Here is a 20126-nt window from a genome sequence, read left to right on the forward strand (position 1 = left end):
TATCAGTAAAATACTTTTAATAACCTTTTTCCAGCTTACAGAGTATTCATACCCTCAGAGAAAACTGTGAGAAAACAGAAAAGTATTTAAAAAAAAACTCATCACCCAGAAATTGTTAAATCTATTAACATTATTCCAGTATTTCATCTATAAGTGCATCTATTTTTAAGCTTAGTTGAAATGATACTTTACATAATTCTGTATCCTAATTTGAGTATGCTGTGAGAATTTTTCTAGCTGAAATACAATTTTTAATGGCTATATTTTACCTTATGAATCTATCACACCTTTAACCACTCTTACTATTAGCGATTATTTGTTTTCTATTTTGCCATTATAAGTAATTTTCCAAAATATTCAAATATATTTAAAGTATTTTTACTATTTCACTGTGGTTTTTTTTTTTTTTTTTTTGAGATGGAGTTTCGCTGTTGTTGCCCAGGCTGGAATACAAAGGTGCAATCTTGGCTCACCACAACCTCCGCCTCCCGGGTTCAAGCGATTCTCCTGCCTCAGCCTCCCAAGTAGCTGGGATTACAGGCGTGTGTCACCACGCCCAGCTAATTTTTGTATTTTTAGTAGAGACGGGGTTTCTCCATGTTGGTCAGGCTGGTTTCGAACTCCCAACCTGAGGTGATCCGCCCACCTTGGCCTCCCAAAGAGCTAAGATTACAGGTGTGAGCCACCGCGCCCAGCCTTCACTGTGTATTTTTATAAGACATTTAACACACACCAAATAACTGACCTTCTGCAACTCTGATTTAATTTTACATTGTTTGTCCACTGAGAGTAAAGGAGCATAAATGTAAAAGACCAGAGAAGTTGAAGGCAAAAGTCCAAGGTTTAAGTGTCAGTGTTAGTACCTTACCTTGTAGCTACATGACTAAGGATATGACTTCCTGAACCTTGGTCCCCCAGCTGCTAAGAGGGAATAACATTTGAACTATTTCCTCAGAAAGTTATTTTCAGGAGCAAAACTAGATAGCACAGGTGGATGAATGTGGAAATGCTTTGTAAACTGAGATTTGCTTTAGAAACATCTAGTATTACTGTTACGACAATTTGACTTCAGGATCCTAAACACTTTAAAGTGTAAGAGTTTATACTGAATCAGGCCTCTGAGCCCAAGCCTGCAGGTATACATCCAGATGGCCTGAACCAACTGAAGAATCACAAAAGAAGTGAAAATGGCCAATTCCCGCCTTAACTGATGACATTACCTTGTGAAATTCCTTCTCCTGGCTCAGAAGCTCCCCCACTGAACACTTTGTGACCCTTGCCCCTGCCCTCCAGAGAACAACCCCCTTTGACTATAATTTTTCACTACCTACCCAAATCCTATAAAACTGCCCCACCCCTAACTCCCTTTGCAGACTCATTTTTCAGACTCAGCCCGCCTGCACCCAGGTGAAATAAACAGCTTTATTGCTCACACAGAGCCTCTTTGGTGGTCTCTTCACACGGACGCGCGTGACAGAATCTGCACACACAGTTGAACGATTTTTCAAAAATATGTGTTTTAAATTCCACCTAGTTAAGCCGGGCACCGTGGCTCATGCCTGTAATCCCAGCGCTTTGGGAGGCCAAGACAGGTGGATCACTTGAGGTCAGGAGTTTGAGACCAGCCTGGGCAACATGGTGAAACCCCATCTCGACTAAAGATACAAAAATTAGCTGGGTGTGGTGGCGTGTGTCTGTAATTCCAGCTACCAGGGAGGCTGAGACAGAAGAATCGCTTGAACCTGGGAGGTGGAGGTTGCAGTGAGCTGAGATCATGCCACTGTACTCCAGCCTGGGCAGCAAAGCAAGAGTCCATCTCAAAAAAGAAAAAAAAAAATCCATCTAGTTATAGCATTAGCTTCTTGTATTCTAGTCAGTTATGTGCTGGGTATAAACAACCTTCCTAGATCAAGCCCTGAGTGACAAATTTCAATTTCTTTATTTGCACAACTATTCCCTGGATGTAATGAGCAGAGACTTTGGGGGATGTTGGAATAGGGTGAATGTATTTTGCAAGTGGATGGATATGAATCTTTAGGGGCCAGAGAGTGGACTGTGATAGAAACAGTAATGCCCACCCTCACAAAGGTATCCACATCCTAGTAAACACAACCAGTGAATATGTTAGGTTACATGGCAAGGGGAAATTAAAGGTTGAAAAAAGAATGAAGTTTGCTAGTGTTAAAGGAAAATAAATCTCAGGACCCCAGAATCACTAAGCCAAAGGGAAAAGTCAAGCTGGGAACTGCATCAGGCAAATTTTATTCCTAAATAATATAGCTACAAAGATAAAAAGCTACCTACCTCTCCCACAATTTGCCCAAGAGAAAACTCCTTGTGGGCCTTAAGATCTTTACCCTAAAACAGCTCTGTTGAATCTCACCCTAGCAATATAAATTGATAGCTTATCTTCATAGGTACAGGACAAAGGACAGAACTCGATTGCTTCCTATGCCCTACTGCTTATGTAGAAATGCAGATTCACTGAGCCAGACTAAGGCATGAGTGACTATTCCTCTAGCCCCTTCTCACACGTACGTAAATTGTGTATTCCACGAAAGGCTGATCGAAGACTCAAAAGAATGCAACCATTTGTCTCTTATCTATTTATAACCTAGAAGCCTCCTTCCTTGCTTTGAGTTGTCCCACCTTTCTAGATGGAACCAATGTACATCTTACACATATTGACTGATGTCTCATGTCTCCCGAAAATGTATAAAACCAAGCTGTGGATGGCCGGGTGCGGTAGCTCACGCCTATAATTCCAGCACTTTGGGAGGCCGAGGTGGGCGGATCACGAGGTCAAGAGATTGAGACCATCCTGGCCAACATAGTGAAACCCCGTCTCTACTAAAAATACAAAAATTAGCTGGGCGTGGTAGTGCATGCCTGTCGTCCCAGCTACTCAGGAGGCTGAGGCAGGAGAATCACTTGAACCCGGGAGGCGGAGGTTGCAGTGAGCCAAGATTGCGCCACTGCACTGCAGCGTGGTGACAGAACAAGACTCTGTCTCAAAAACAAAACAAAAAACCAAGCTATGCCCCCACCACCTTGGGCGCATGTTGTCAGGACCTTCTGTGGCTGTGCCACAGGTGCATCCTTAACCTTGGCAAAACTAACTTTCTAAATTCATTGAGACCTGTCTCAGATACTTTTGGTTCACATTAGTAAGCTGCCCTTAATTGGGAGATTATCCGGGACTGTACAGATGAACCCAATGTAGTCACAAAGGTCATTAAAGGTGGAAGAGAGAGGCAGAAGTGGAAGTAGGAGTGATATAATTAGGCCTGAACTAGACACTGTTGGCTTTGAAGATGGAGAAAAGGGGCCATGAGCCAAGGAAAGTGAACAGCCTCTAGCTGTTGGAAAAGGTAGGAAGATGGATTCTCCTCTGGAGCATCCAAAAGTGGATAAAACACAGGATAAGCCACTAAGTTTGTGGTAATTTGTGACAGCAGCCAGAGAAAACTAGGAGACTAGTATCTTTCAAGAGGCAAGAGTTTCTCTCTGAATCTTAGGATGTGTTTCACAGCTGTTCTGGTACACATGGTTCAAAGCCCAGTCAGAACAAGCTGTTCACAGAAGTAATCCAATCTCCTGAGAGCTAGACCAAATAAACACAAGTTCTCCCTTGGAGGAAGCCTTTAGGCAGTGATCTTATGGTTTGCAATAGAATTCTCCAAAATGAAAGCCAGAAGGCAGCACTGTACTGAAAACAATGTGGTTTTCCTTGGATTTTTTTTGCTTATAAAAATTTGTTCCACAGAAAACAAGAGTAACAATTCTGAGTTTCTTCAGTGCTAAGAAAGAAAGCATGGTGGCCAGGCGTGGTGGCTCATGCCTGTAATCCCAGCACTTTGGGAGGCCAAGGAGGGTGGATCACCTGAGGTCAAGAGTTCAAGACCAGCCTGGGCAACATGATGAAACCCCGTTTCTACTAAAAATACAAAAACTAGCCAGGCATGATGGTGTGTGCCTGTAATCCCAGCTACTTGGGAGGCTTAAGGGAGGAGACCACCCCTCATATTGTCTTATGCCCAATTTCTGCCTCCAAAGAAAGAAAAAGTAAAAACTAAAAGTCAGAAATGAAATCCACAAGCAGACAGCCCTGGGCCTGGTAGTTAAAGATCGACCCCTGACCTAATCAGTTATGTTATCTGTAGATTACAGACATTGTATAGAAAAGCACTGTGAAAATCCCTATCCTGTTTTGTTCCTAATTACCGGTGCATGCAGCCCCTAGTCATGTACTCCCTGCTTCCTCAGTCGATCACGACCCTCTCACGTGTACCCCCTTACAGTTTTGAGCCCTTAAAAGGGACAGGAATTGCTCACTCGGGGAGCTCGGCTCTTGATACAGGAGTCTTGCCGATGCCCCCTGCTGAATAAACCCCTTCCTTAACTCCGTATCTGAGGAGTTTCGTCTGCAGCTTGTCCTGCTACATTTCTTGGTTCCCTGATCAGGAAGCGAAGTGATTGGCGGATGGTCGAGGCAGATCCTTAGGCGGCTTAAGCCTGCCCTGTGGAACATCCCTGCGGGGGACTCTGACCAGCCCGAGCGACGCGGATCCTGAGCGCGCTGCCGGGTAGGCATCTGCCCCAGTGGGACGCCTCGCCAGAGCAGTGTCTGGCAGGCCTCTGTGGAGGATCAACGCAGTGGCTGAATACTGGGAAGGAACAGGCACTTGGAGTCTGGACATCTAAAACTTGGTAAGACTAGTCTTTGAAACTTGCCCACTCCGTTTGAGTGGAAGTGTGGCCTGATCATCCATGGCGTGCCTTTATCGGCACTTTGGTTTTGGTTTTGACTTGGTTTGAATTGCCTGACAGGACTGGTCTTGGGAACTTGCCTACTCCATTTGAGTGGAAGCGTGGCCTGATCACCCACAGTGTGCCTGTACCAGCACTTTGGTTATTGTTTTTGACATGACTTGGATTGCTTGATACTTTGGTTTTGGTTTTGACCTGGCTTAGATTTCTGGATACCCTGATTTTGGTTTTGATTTTGGTTCGCTGCAAACTGTAAAAGCGTGTGTGTGCCCTTTTCACCCATTCTTTGTTTTGTGGTGTGCGTGTGGAATGAGCATGGTATTTTCTCTCGAAGAAGCGTTGGTCAGGCACAAATAAGCCCACCCTACTAGGAACTATGTTGAAAAATTTCAAAAAAGAATTTAAAGGAGACTATGGAGTACTATGACACTAGGAAAATTTAAAACTTTGTGTAAGATAGACTGGCCAGCATTAGAGGTAGGTTGGCCATTAGAAGGAAGCCTGGACAGGTCCCTTGTTTCAAAGGTATGGCACAAGGTAACCTGTAAGCCAGGGAACCCAGACCAGTTCCTGTACATAGACACTTGGTTACAGCTGGTTTTAGAACCCCCGCCCCCAACACACAGTGGTTGAGAGAACAGCAGCATAAGTGGCTGGCAGAGGCAAGGAAAGACCAGCAGAGAGAAAAAGGAAAGAGACAGAGAGGAAAAGAGGCAAAGAGAGACAGGAAGAGACAGACAAAGAGGGAGTCAAGGGGAGAGACAGAGAAAGAGGCAGAGAGAGGAAGAGACAGAGGCAAAAGGAAAGTCAAAAAGAGAGAGACAAAATCAAAGAGAGAAAGAAACAGAGAGATATACAAGCAGTTTAAAAAAAAAAAAAAAGGTGTACCCTATTCCTTTAAAAGCCAAGGTAAATTTAAAACCTATAATTGATAATTGAAGGTATTCTCCATAACCCTATAACACTCCAAAACCACTTTGTTGTCAGTGTAAACAAGGGCATATCCCGAAAGCACTGAGGCCTTCCTATCAAAAATCCTTAACCCAGTAACCTGCGGATGGCCCAAATGCATTCAATCTGTAGCGGCAACTGCTTTGCTAACCAAAAAAAAAAAAATGAGGAAACCTCATTGTGTGCGCACCTCACCAGTTCAGACGTATCCTAAGGAAAGAAAAGGGGGGATTTATATAAAAAGAGTATGATATGGTAAATTCTTGTCCTGAAATAAATTAACTGGTTGTTTAAAGAAAGAAATATTTGTAGTAAGTCAGAAAGTTAAGGCATGTCGAAAAATTGCCTGTAAAAGTCATGAAAGAAAAAAAAAGGATGGACTCATCACACCTGAGTCAAGAAAGTGCCACCCCCTCCAGAGTCGTGGGCCATAGTCCCAGGGGAAAACCCTACCAAACTAAAGCTAAGAAAAATTTAACTCTTTTCATCTATTCTATTAGTCTTTTTTCCTTCCTTGTTCTATTGCTGACCATCTAGTTATTAACACAACCAAGTCAATTTCACCTCAAACTATTGCATTTAATGCTTGCCTTGTTATACTCTGTGAGGAATTGCCAAGTCAAAGACAGCTTTCTACTTCAGAAAAGTACTTCTGTCCCTCCTGACTCTCCTCAGACTGGGCATTAGTAAACTAGGACCATTTAATTCAGGGAGATTTTGATAAAGACCCCAGTGCCAACCAGGAGTCTTGCCCCCCAATGTAGTGCTTTCATGCCATAGTTGGTCCAACATTCTGTGGACCACTAAAGAGCAAGGATAGACTGCCCCAACCGGTTTTTATAATTTCCTAAAACCATACATTAATTTTACTAGAGGATCATAGAAGTTAAAGACTTGAAACAAACTTTAGTAATTAAGACAGGATACCAAGATGCAAATACCTGGTTAAAATGGATCAAATATTCCATCTGCACGTTAAACAAAAGCAATTGTTATGCTTGTGCACATGGCAGGCCAGAGGCCCAGATTGTTCCCTTTCCACTAAGGTGGCCCTCCAGTCGACCAGGCATGGGCTGCATGCTAGCTCTTTTCCAGGACTCTATAGCCTGGAGTAATAAGTCGTGCCAAGCTCTCTGCTATATCCCAAAGTCCGGCACCCTACGGGTCAGCCCCTCAGGGCCATCCAGCCTCCATCTCCCAACACTAAGTTCACTTCATGTCTCTCACGACAGGGAGAAAACTTAGAGTTCCTTGGAGACCTGAAAGGATGCAGTGAGCTTAAGAATTTTCAAGAGCTTATCAATCAGTCAGCCCTTGTTCATCCCCAAGCGAATGTGTGGTGGTATTGTGGTGGACCTTTACTGGGCACTCTGCTGAATAACTGGAGTGGCACTTGTACTTTAGTCCAATTGGCTATCCCTTTCACCTTGGCATTTCATCAACCAGAAAGAAAAAAAATAAGACATCGTAAAGCGAGAGAAGCCCTTTATGGGTCTTTCAACTCTCATGTCTATTTAGACGTAATTGGAGTCCCATGAGGAATACCAGATAAATTTAAAGCTTGAAATCAAATAGCTGCAGGATTTAAGTCAATATTTTGGTAGGTGACAGTTAATAAAAATGTAGATTAGATAAACTACATCTGTTACAACCAACAGCAACAAAGTTTTCATGAGTTAAAAGAAAAACTCATGTCGGCCCCAGCCCTAAGGCTACCTGACCTGACTAAACTCTTTACACTCTATGTGTCAGAAGGAGAAAAAACAGCAGTTGGAGTTTTAACCCAGGTTGTAGGGCCCTGGCCAAGGCCAGTGGCCTATCTCTCAAAACAACTTGACAGAGTTTCCAAAGGCTGGCCCCCAGGTCTAAGGGCCCTAGCAGCAACAGCCCTGTTAGCACAAGAAGCAGGTAAACTAACCCTTAGGCAAAACCTGAATATAAAGGCCCCCCATGCTGTGGTAACTTTAATATCAAAGGACATCATTGGTTAACAAATGCTAGATTAACCGAGTACCAAAGCTTGCTATGTGAAAATCCCCGCATAACCATTGAAATTTGCAACACCCTAAACCCCACCACCTTGCTCCCGGTATCAGAGAGCCCAGTTGAACATAACTGTGTAGAGGTATTGGACTCAGTTTATTCTAGCAGGCCCAACCTCCGAGACCATCCTTAAACATCAGTAGACCGTGAGCAGTATGTGGACAGGAGCAGCTTCGCCAACCCCTGCTAAGTGACTCTGAAGAAGACGACAAGCCCTGCTCCAGTCACACCCAGAAGCTGACTGGTCCACGCACGGCCGAAGCATGAGAAAACTCATTGCGGGACTCATTTTCCTTAAAATTTGGACTTATACAGTAAGGACTTCAACTGACCTTCCCCAGACTGAGGACTGTTCCCAGTGTATACATCAAGTCACTGAGGTAGGACAAAAGGTTGCTACGGTCCTATTATTTTATAGTTATTATAAGTGTACTGGAACTCTAAAAAGAACTTGTTTGTATAATGTTATTCTATACAAAGTATGTAGCCCAGGAAATGACCAACCTGATGTGTGTTATGACCCATCTGAGCCTCCCATGACCACAGTTTTTAAAATAAAATTAAGGACTGAGGACTGGTTGGAGCTCATAAATGATACGAGTAAAGCGTTAGCCAAAACAGAAGAAAAAGGGGTGCCCAAACAAGTCACCTTAAAATTTGATGCCTGTGCTGTCATTAATAGTAATAAGTTAGGAACAAGGTGTGGTTCTCTTAATTAGAAAAGAGGCTATATGGCAGAAAATAAATACATCTGTCATAAATTAGCACTGTGTGGAAATAAATATAAATACTGGTCTTGTGTCATTCAGGCCACTTGGATAAAAAAAAAAAATGAAAAAGATCGAGTCCACCTTTAGAAAGGAAAAAATGACCCTTCCTGTACTAAGGGACAATGTAACCCCTTAGAGCTAGTAATAACCAAACCCCTTGATCCTCGCTAGAAAAAAAGAAGAGCGTGTGACCTTAGGAATCCACAGGGCCAGACTGGATCCTCGAGTTCGAGGAGAAGTTTACAAACACTCTCCTGAGCCAGTGTTTCAAACTTTCTATGATAAACTAAATGTGCCAGTACCAGAAATTCCAGGAAAAACAAGAAATTTGTTTTTGCAATTAGCCGAGCATGTAGCCCAGTCTCTCAATGTCACTTCATGTTATGTATGTAGAGAAGCTGTAATAAGAAATCAATGGCCATGGGAAGCCCGAGAATTAGTACCTACAGACCCAGTTCCTGATGAATTCCCAGCTCAAAAGAATCACCCTGATAACTTCCAGGTCGTAAAAGCCTCAATCATTAGATAATACTGATAACACTGTATAGCAAGAGTGGAGAAGGACTTCACCCTTCCTGTAGGAAGACTACATGGTGGAGTGCAAACCACACAGAGAAAAATCTGTTCAGTAAATTTCCAAAGTTGCAGACTGTTTAGGCCCACCCAGAATCCCACCGGGACTGGACGGCCCCCACTGGGCTATACTGGATATGTGGACACAGAGCCTATGCTAAGCTGCCTGGCCAGCGGACAAGTAGTTGTGTTATTGGCACTATTAAACCATCTTTCTTCCTACTGCCCATAAAAACAGGTGAACTCTTGGGCTTCCCTGTCTATGCTTCCCACAAAAAGACAAGCATAGCTATAGGAAATTGAAAAAATGATAAATGGCCCCCTGAGAGAATCATACAATATTATAGGCCTGCTACTTAGGCACAAGACGGCTCATGGGGATACCAGACCCCCATTTACATGATCAACCGAATAATACGGTTACAAGCTGTCTTAAAACTAATCACTAATAAAACTGGCAGAGCCTTGACTATTCTGGCCTGGCAAGAAACTCAGATGAGAAATGCTGTCTATCAAAATAGATTAGCTCTCGACTACTTGCTAGCAGCTGAAGGAGAGGGCTGTAGGAAATTTAACCTTACTAATTGCTGCCTACAAATAGAATATCAAGGGCAAGTAGTTGACGACAGAGGTATGACAAAACTGGCACATGTGCCCATGCAAGTGTGGCATGGATTTGATCCTGGGGCCATGTTTAGAAAATGGTTCCCAGCGCTAGGAGGATTTAAAACTCTTATAATAAGAGGTATAATAGTAACAGGAACCTTGCTCCCTTGTTTGCTACCTATACTTCTTCAAATGATAAAAAGCTTCATCACTACCTTAGTTCATCAAAATGCTTCAGCACAAGTGTACTATATGAATCACTATTGATTTGTCTTGCAAGAAAACATGGGTAGTAAAAATGAAAGTGAGAACTCCCACTATTGAGTGAGAGTCTCAAAGTGGGGGGATAAGGGAGGAGACCACCCCTCATATTGTCTTATGCCCAATTTCTGCCTCCAAAGAAAGAAGAAGTAAAAACTAAAAGGCAGAAATGAAATCCGCAAGCAGACAGCCTGGCGCCATACCCTGGGCCTGGTAGTTAAAGATCGACCCCGACCTAATCGGTTATTTATAGATTACAGACATTGTATAGAAAAGCACTGTGAAAATCCCTATCCTGTTTTGTTCCGATCTAATTACTGGTACATGCAGCCCCTAGTCAGGTACTCCCTGCTTGCTCAATCAATCACGACCCTCTCACATGCACCCCCTTAGAGTCGTGAGCCCTTAAAAGGGACAGGAATTGCTCACTCGGGGAGCTTGGCTCTTGAGACAGGAGTCTTGCTGATGCCCCTGGCTGAATAAACCCCTTCCTTCTTTAACTCGGTGTCTGAGGATTTTTGTCTGCGGCTCATCCTGCTACAGGCTGAGGCAAGAGAATCGCCTGAACCCAGAAGGTGGAGGTTGCAGTGAGCCAAGATCGTGCCACTGCACTCCAGCCTGAGCACTCCATCTCAAGAAAAAAAAAAAAAAAAACGAAGAAAAAAGAAAAAGAAAAAGAAAGAAAGCATGGTTCCCAGGCTTACATCTTCAGTCAATGCCCTTCTCTGACAGTAAATATGAGACAGTGAAGGAAATAAACTACCATTTCATAGCTACTGGTTTTCATGTTTCTCTTTTTTGAGACAGGGTCACCCAGGCTGGAGTGCAGTGGTATGATCTTGGATCACTGCAACCTCTGCCTCCTGGGCTCAAGAGATGCTCCCACCTCAGCCTCCTAAGTAGCTGGGACTAAAGGCATGTGTCACCATGTCTGGCTAATTTTTGTAATTTTTTGGTAGAGATGGGGTTTCGCCATGTTGCCCAGGCTGGTCTCAAACTTCCGGAGCTCAAGTAATCTGCCCACCTCAGCCTCCCAAGGTGCTGGGATTACAGGTGTGCACCACCATTCTTGGCCCATAACTACTGGCTTTATTTCATGGATTCTCTTAATTCACTCATGATAAGTGGGAAGAGAAACCTAGTTTTAAATAAATAATAAATTTAAAGGTTAAATGGGACACTGGTGCAGAGGAAGAGAAGAAATTACTATTTAATGGACGTCAATGTGCTAGCACTCTGCTAAGTGTTTTCGTATGTATTATCTCATTTAATCCTCAAAAAAAGCCCAACCCTCTCAAAAGGTATTATTATCCTATTTAATACATCAAAAAAATAAGAAAGAAAAAAACTTAAATCTTAGAAAAGTTGTGCAACTTATCCAAAATCATCAGCTAGATTTGAATCCAGGCCTGTTCACCTCTTTCCCTTATGTCATACTGGTCTCATTCTTTATCAGCTGATTAGAAATACAGTCACTGTGCAAGTAGAGATTCCCAGTAATTCTCAACAGAAACACTGCCCCTAAGGGTGTCTTAACATGTCATTTTATTATTATTTCTTTTACAGGTGGGATTTCACTCCATCACCCAGGCTGGAGTGCAGTGGTGTGATCATAGCTCACCACAGCCTCAAATTCCTGGTCTCAAGCTATCCTCCCACCTCGGCCTCTCTAGTAGCTAGGCTATAAGCATCTACTAGGACCACCACACCCAGCTAATTTTTATTTATTTATTTATTTATTTATTTATTGTTTTGAGACAGAGTCTCACTCTGTTGCCAAGGCTGAAGTGCAGTGGCGCGATCTTGGCTTACCCCAACCTCCACCTCCCAGGTTCAAGCAATTATCCTGCCTCAGCCTCCTGAGTAGTTGGGACTACAGGCATGCGTCACCATGCCCAGCTAATTATTTTCTATTTTTAGTAGAGATGGGGTTTCACTATGTTGGTTAGGCTGGTTTCGAACTCCTGACCTCAAATGATCTGCCCACCTTGGCCTCCCAAAGGGCTGGGGATACAGGTGTGAGCCACCGTGTCCAGCCTTATTTTTTATTTTTTGTAGAGACAGGGTCTTACTATGTTGTCAGGGCTGGTCTGGAATTCCTGGGCTCAAGTGATCCTCCTGCCTCGGCCTCCAAAAGTGCTGAGATTATAGCTGGGAGCCACCATGCTGGGCTGAAATGTCACTTTAACTAGGAGAAAGACCTCTGGCATTTACTGAGTAGGAGCTGCACAAGGGAAAACTGTCCCACCCCACATGCTAATACCTTTCCTATTGAGAATGGAGAATCTAGAAAGAGGGGTCCCTTGTAGGCACTCTGATAAGAATGCTGAGTAATTGGTGGTGAAAGTAGAAATGGAAGAGGGGTAAAGAGGGTACATGATCTGCTCACCTCTCATATCCAAGGATGGCATTATTCAAATCCTCATTCACCTGAATTAGCTCAACAGTTACATCTTCATTCTCCACCACCACAAGCAGGTCCATGATCCTCTCCTGCATCTCCCGACCTGTTTTATAGAGTTTCTGTCAAAGAAAGGAGAGAGATTTCTTCTTCCACACTTGGAAAATTCTATAAAGACATCTGACTCACCAATCTGCGCATACCTACAGCCACCTCCACGTTAAGTCGCCTGTGGGGTACTACCAAAGTACTTAACTATAAACAGCTTATCCTTCCTATTGGAAGGCAGTGAGTCATAAACTGATTATATTTTCCTTTAAAAATCAAAATAGGTGTCATAAGAATAATATGGTACATTGAAAATAATGTTGGACTAAAACCCAGAAGTGTTGTATGGGAATTCTAAATGTAGTGCTTATTAGCTGTGCCATGTTGGGGGAGGGGGGAAACACGTGTTTTTTAAATCTCAGTTTTCTCACTGATAAATGAAAATTATACCCCTTGCCACATCTACCTCAAGGATTGACTTAAAAATCAAATGAGATGTGTGTAATGAGGACCTCTATAACTATAAAGCATAAACATAAAATGTTATTGCATTATTAGCGGTAGCAGAAGTAGTAGTTAAAATACATTTACAGTGGCATTATTTTATTTCCTGTTATGTTGTACTTAAACATTTAAAGTTTATAGTTATATCACATTTTGAGGCAAACTAAAACAGGATTAACAAACAAATCATGAATACCCTTATTTGGACTACCTAGAAATACTTCATTAAACCATGACTCCACCTCCCTAACCCATTTTTTTTTTTTCTCATAAGCATCAGAGTCATCTACGTCAGACTTACTGATCCAGAATCTTCAGGCTGGGGGTCTGAAAATCTACATTTTTTTAAAACAAGCACCCCAAAGTGTTTCTTATGTACACTGATATTTAAGAACTGCTGCCTTACAACTGACTTTTTTTCCAGGCACACCTTCGATTAACCCGAGGTACATAAAACTGATATTAATATTTCCAATTCCACCTTGGCTAGACTTTGTCTGTGTAATAGTACATTAACATCAAGCAAAAACACAGGGATGCTGCTTCTCTCAAAATGAAAGCAACAGAACTTCCTTAACTACCGCACAATCACATCGGCTGACTTTTTCCCCTCAAGAAAGAAAGACCTGCTGAAAAATGTATGTATGCTTCATGAAACCATTCAGAATCTCAAACAATCTATTACAAGACTGCTGACAGGAAATCTCTAAACAAATAAATCAAACTATTACTAACTGGCATTTAGGCTCAAAGGTAAAAGCCACTACCCTCTAAAAAATCATAACAAAAAATATTGAAAAGACAACATGACATAAAGAGAAAAAAAAAAGGTGAGTTAGATGATAGACTTTCTGATTTTAGACTTGCAGTGGGCGGCCAGAAAAACCATCCTATTTGCCAACCACAGGGCCATCTTCAGCAACAGTATAGTGTAGGGGTCAACAGTGTTGTTCTTAAAGCTCCAGATAGTAAACATTTTCTGCTTTGTGGGCCATCTAGTCTTTGCTCAACTGCAGCGTAAAAGCAACCCTGGAAAACCCTGGAAAATATATAAATAACTGGGTGTGGCCATGTTCTAATAAAACATATATAGGTGGCAGGCTGGATTTGGATCCTTTATATACCCCTGGTATAATGCAAAGAGAAAACTTTGGACTCAGATGCCAAAGGCATCTCCCACATATATGCCTGCTATGGAAGTTGAGGAAATGTGGCTAAAATTTAGCCTGAGGTTTTTTTGTTGTTGTTGTTTTGGTTTTTGGTTTTTTTTTCCCATCTATAATACAAGGAGAAGAGCTATCTTGTAAGGTTGTTGTAAGAATTGGCAATGGTGTCATTGAAACCCCACAGTGTCTGGCATACAGAGGTAGTCGGTAGTAAATAAATGAATTATGGGTGCTTGACAAGGTGTCACTAGAAGCTCAACTAGATAACGAATACAATCCTGTAATATGCTATTATACAGGATCCGATCTTCTACAAAGGAAAGAATTAAGAATGGCATTTAATATAACCCCCGTAAGGAATGAGAACTTTTCCTTTGTTCTTGCTTTAAAGAGTGTACAGAAATTGGTCTTCTGTTGCTCACTGGCAGCCTTGCTAGAACAATGTGAAGATCAAGGGCATGCAATGGCTGATACCTATGACAAAAATGTAGAAATTAATTTGAAATGAATTTGAAGCCAACATCAATAGCCCGCAGTCACATGAAGACACTCCCTTTGCCCTTTCAAGAGACAGATGGAATGGAAACATGAAAGGAATAGCACATCTCAACAGGTCTGCAAACCAGAATGTGAAAAACCTCTTCAAAAGCCAGCCCACTCTCATCTTTGCAATTGATGTCTGTCTCAGAGGAGGGCCAAGCCACCTGGAAGCCAAGCCAAGATCAAGCACCATGGACAAAAAGGATAGGTCAGAGTTCCCCATAGCAGGCGCTTGCAGGGCTGTGGATGTGGGGAACCAGGGGGAGCAAGTCAAAATACAGAGCAACAGCTGCTGGTGCATATGTCCATCACGGAGACCCTGGAATTGCCTCCTTTTATACCATATGAAAGCAAAGGCAAGCTTCTAAGTTAAAGTGAATTTAACAATCAATTCAAAAGTCTTTGGAGCAAAACAAAAAGGAGCTCATTAAGAGCTTCCTCTTCTGATATCCAGATGGCTCTTACTCCTCCATAGAGCACTGAGGAATTAGGGAAGGAGATCCCTCTGCACTTTCAATTCCAACTACAGTCATCCTACATTGACCAAGAGAGGGCAACTCAATAAAAAGAAACACAAAAATGCTTGAATATCTCTCTTGAAAGAGCCAAAACAGGAGGAAATATGTTTGCTTTAAAATGTCTCTGGAAATACTATCTGTATGGCAATATCCCTATTATCAGCCCATAACATATTTTCTTCATCCCAATATTCCCCACTCAAAGTGCAAGAAACCCCAATGTCTCTATCTGCTCAAAGTAAATACTCTCCCCACCTACTCTAAAACTGAACATTTTTCAGCTTAACTTGCTCATATAGTCTCTTTTTCCTTATACAGGCTTCAGTCAAATGACAAATTGTCAGCATAATCCTTAAGAAAAGCATTAACATATTAAAGTCCTTCCGACTCTTCTTTCCAACAAAACAGTGTCTGCAAATAGTACAGGACTTGGTTGCTGCCTTCAAATTGCCTCCTATACCCACATGAAAACACAGTAGGTTAGCCAGGTATACTAGAAAGTCAGTCCTGGGTTCAAAATGAGAAACTAGTTGGTCTAATGGATAGAACATAAGCTCATGAGAACGAAGTTCGCCTTCCAGCTCCACCACTTTTCATGGTGTGGGCAATTATTCTTTCTGCATATGCAGCCTCATCTGCAAAGGGAGATGGACTCAAAGATGCTGACAGTCCCTTCTACTCTTAATATCTTACACATTTCTGAATGGTAAAGACAAGAATGGTCTGGGATGATGGCTTTCTTTTTCTTATTCTCAGGATTTTTTTTTTTTTCCAACTGGTTACAATCCTCATATGATCAAATTTCAGATTCCCTTGATTTTAAATTTCTCCAGTAAGTTAGAGTAAGGCTTCCTCTAGTTGTCATTTCAAAATCTGAGCTCCCTTTATTCTAAATACTAGGGAATTCTCTTGTCTTACTGGGGCTAGGCAAAAAAAAAAAAAAAAAAAAAAAAGATTAAAGTGGGAGGTACCAGGAAAAGTCAGCTGTTCAAGATAAGAAGAAGGTGGTCCAAAGCTGAGTGCATAACACCAAGAAAACAAATACACAAAACACATGTTGCAACTCTTCATTCCTATGGCCAAGGTGGCTGCCTTTAACTCATCACAACACTTGTTAGACTGGATAGAGCCTCAGAATCATCACGTTCCACTTCAGAAAATTAAAGAAAATCCAGTCCTCATCCCTAATGAAAAGTTCAAAGTTTACAAGCAACACAGTGGTGGGGAAATGTGTCTACTGCACAAAATGGTTTTACGGCCTAAGAGTCTAACAAAGAGCAAGACCCTCTTAGTTAGTAGGGCTTCAGGATCTAATTGTTCAGCGTGGGTTGGTGGAACAGAAAGGGGATTCCAAGGAAATATACTGGATTTCAAATGAAACAAAACAGACAAGGAATAGGTTCCAAAGAAACAGAACAGCTACTAGAAGGTAAATATAAACAGCCAAAACAGGAAGAAGTTCCAACTATACAGGCTGTTTTTTTGTTGCTGTTGTTGTTTTTGTATTTTTTGGTTTTTTTTTTTTTTTTTTTTTTTTTTTGAGAGTGAGTCTCTGTCACCCGGGCTCGAGTGCAGTGGTGCCATCTCAGCTCACTGCAACTTTGCCTCCCGGGTTCAAGCGATTCTCATGCCTCAACCTCCTGAGTGACTGGGACTACAGCAGCGTGCCACCACGCCGGGCTGATATTTGTATTTTTAGTAGAGACGGGGTTTCGTCATGTTGGCCAGGCTGGTCTCGAACTCCTGACCTCAGGTGATCTGCCCGCCTTGGCCTCCCAAAGTGCTGGGATTACAGGCGTGCTCCACCACGTCCGGCCTCAGGCTGGTTTTATAATAAACTGATACTATAAGACTGTGGTCACTGGTGAAGTATATGTGCAAGAGCAGCCAAGAAATTTTTGAGTGGAGGCTCTTCCTTTCTGCTGGAGAACTTTTCTTGGCCCTCCAGATCCACCGTCCATACTTTCGGCCTTAACTCTGTGCCCTGGGGCCTGGCTTGTAGGGATCACATTGCCAGGTCCCCTGTCTTCTTGCTCTGTGTTCAGCCAACAGGCATGCTGGCTGGCAGGAAACAGGAGGAAGGAAGGAGAATGAGGTCTGGATATTTATTCTTTCCACTCCTTCCACCAAAGGCACCACTGCTTTCAAGGCTGCCCTCTCCACATTATTCTTTCCTCTAGGTTCTGGCAAAAGTGCCCTCTTCTTGTCTATGTAATTCTAGGGATATTAGTTAATAATCCAGGGTAGCGATCAAGCCCTTGTGGTTTCCCTGAACTTTATAACATCTTACTAAATAAACAGTATTTTGATTAAGCTTTCTTCAAATTACCCAAATGAAGTATGTCATCTCTTTGCTAATATACCCTAGAAAGCATGAGAACACATCTTTAGAGTAATCAAAATAGCATGATGCCAAGTTAGGCACAAATAGGTCAAGGGACGACAATAGCCTCAAGAATAGCCTCTAGAAGACAACCCTGAGTTAGAATATACAGTATGTGATAAAGGGGCATTTAAAACCATTGGAGAAGGCATGAATTGTTAGTGGATGTTATTTGGACAACCAGCCATCAAATTGAAAAAATAAATGAAGGTAAAGTCCCCATCTCATACCAAGAATACAAATTTGAATTTTAAGTCACATAAAATCCAGGGGAAGAAAGCTATTGATTCATTAAGCCTGTTTTTACTGAATGATTACATCATGTTAGGCACTAATCTGGGAGCCAGAACCTGGTAATGAACAAGACAAGCCTTTTGGCATTTCCATTCTAGAAGGCAAAGACAGCTGACAACCATGCAAGAAAAGCGTCAGACACTGTGAGTGCCAGGTGAATAAATGGTGATGTGATAGGACGGTGGCTAATTTTAGACTGGGGAGTCACAGAAGACCTCTCAGGAGGTCAGAATGATAAGAATCAGAATCAGAACGCTAAGATCAGAATGATAAGAAAAAGTTCGAGACCAGCCTGGCCAACGTAGTGAAACCCCGTCTCTACCAAAAATACAAAAAATAGTTGGGCATGGTGGCGGGTGCCTGTAGTCCCAGCTACTCGGGAGGCTGAGGCAGGAGAATCACTTGAACATGGGAGACGGAGGTTGCAGTGAGCAGAGATCACGCCACTGCACTCCAGCCTGAGTGACAGAGTGAGACTCTGTCTCAAAAAAAAAAAAAACAAAAAAAGAAAAGAAAAGAAAAAGAAAAAGCTGGCCATTTGAAGACGGGGAAGCATAAGAGTCAGGGATGAAACAGCTCCCCAGCAAGAATGAACTCAGTGCACTCAAGGAATAGGAAGGAGGTTAGCAAGCACGTGCCACGGAAACAGAAGTAGGCTAAAGATGACTGAGAAGGGCTCTGTGGCCAGGCTAGAGACGTTTGGTTTTACTCCAAGTATAATGGAAAGCCATTGGAGGGTTTCCAGCAAGGAACAAAACGATCTGGTTTACATTTTATTTTATTTATTTTATTTTATTTTTTGGGAAGTAGTCTCGATCTATCACCAGGCTGGAGTATGGTGGTGTGATCTTAGCTCACTGCAACCTCCACCTCCCAGGTTCAAGCTCCCGGGCAGCTCACTGCCTCAGCCTCCTGAGTAGCTGGGATTACAGGCGCCTGCCGCTATGCCTGGCTAATTACCTTTTAAAAAGCTATAATACAACTTTGGGAGGCCAAGGCAGGTAGATCACCTGAGGTCAGAAGTTTGAGACCAGCCTGGCCAACGTGGTGAAACCCTGTCTCTACTAAAAATACAAAAATTAGCCAGGCATGGTGGCAGGCACCTGTAGTCTCAGCTACTCTGGAGGCTGAGACAGGAGAATTGCTTGAATCCGGGAGGCGGAGGTTGCAGTGAGCCAAGATCGCGCTACTGCACTCCAGCCTGGGTGGCAAAGCAAGACTCCATCTCAAAAAAAAAAAAAAAAAATTAATTAATTAAAAAAATAAAAAGCTATAATACAGACACTTAACTTCATTAGTCATCAGGAAAATGCAAATACAAATCAAAATCAAAACCGTAATGAGATACCACTTCACACCTACCAGAGGGCCATTAAAAAAACCACAATGGAAGTAGTACTGCATACTGCTAATAGAATACAATGGTGCAGCCATTGTGCAAAACAGTTTGACAATTCCTCAAAAAGTTAAAGTTACTATATGACCCAGCAATTCTACTCTTAGGTTGATACTCAAAAGAAGTGAACACAGGTATTCAAAGAAAAACCTGTATGTGAATGTTCATAGCAGCATTAGTCACAATAGCCAAAGGGGGAAACAACCTAAATGTCTATCAATGAACCGATATATAAAACATGGGATATACAATGAAATATTAGGCCATTAAAGTAATAAAATTCTGATACATGCTACAACATGGATGAACCTCGAAAACATTAAGTGAAAGATGCTAAACACAAAAAGTCATATTATGTGATTCCACATATATGAAATGTCCAGAACAGGTAAATCCACAGACACAGAACCAGATTGGTGGTTATCTGGGACTGATGAAAGACAGAAAGGAGAGGCTACTTAATGAGCATGGGGTTTCCTTTTGGGGTAACGAAAATGTATTGGAATTAAATAGAGGAAATACAGTTGAACCTTGAACAACATGGGTTTGAACTGCATGGCTCCACTGAGAGGCAGATTGTTTTCTGACTCTGCCACCCAAGACAGCAAGATCAATTTCTCTTCTTCTTCCTTCTCAGCCCACTCAGCAAAAAGATAAAGATCAAGACCTTTATGACCCACGTCCACTTAATGAATAGTAAATATATGTTCTCTTCCTTATAATTTTCTTAAAGAAATTTTTTTTAATTTTAATTTTTAAATTGAGACAGGGTCTCACTCTGTTGCCCAACAGTGGTGCAATCACGGTTTACTGCAGCCTCGACCTCCCAGGTTCAAGTGATCCTCCCACCTCAGCCTCCCCAGTTGCTGGGACTACAGGCATGTACCACCATGCCTGGCTAA

At 42.3% G+C, this 20126-nt stretch overlaps 1 protein-coding gene across 10 annotated transcripts in view; it reads right to left on the bottom strand.

Moving 5' to 3' along the window:
• The window catches only part of TOM1L1 (target of myb1 like 1 membrane trafficking protein), a 67195-nt gene that overhangs the window by 23841 nt on the left and 23228 nt on the right, over positions 1–20126 (bottom strand). For all 10 annotated transcript variants that reach the window (XM_054456396.2, XM_054456397.2, XM_063655852.1 and 7 more), the window contains one exon: positions 12364–12497. In XM_054456396.2, coding sequence (XP_054312371.2) covers positions 12364–12497 — 134 coding nt within the window. The remainder of the gene's footprint in view (positions 1–12363; positions 12498–20126) is intronic.

The sequence above is a fragment of the Pongo pygmaeus genome, chromosome 19, assembly GCF_028885625.2.
Source record: "Pongo pygmaeus isolate AG05252 chromosome 19, NHGRI_mPonPyg2-v2.0_pri, whole genome shotgun sequence".
In the NCBI taxonomy this organism is placed as follows: Eukaryota; Metazoa; Chordata; class Mammalia; order Primates; family Hominidae; genus Pongo; species Pongo pygmaeus.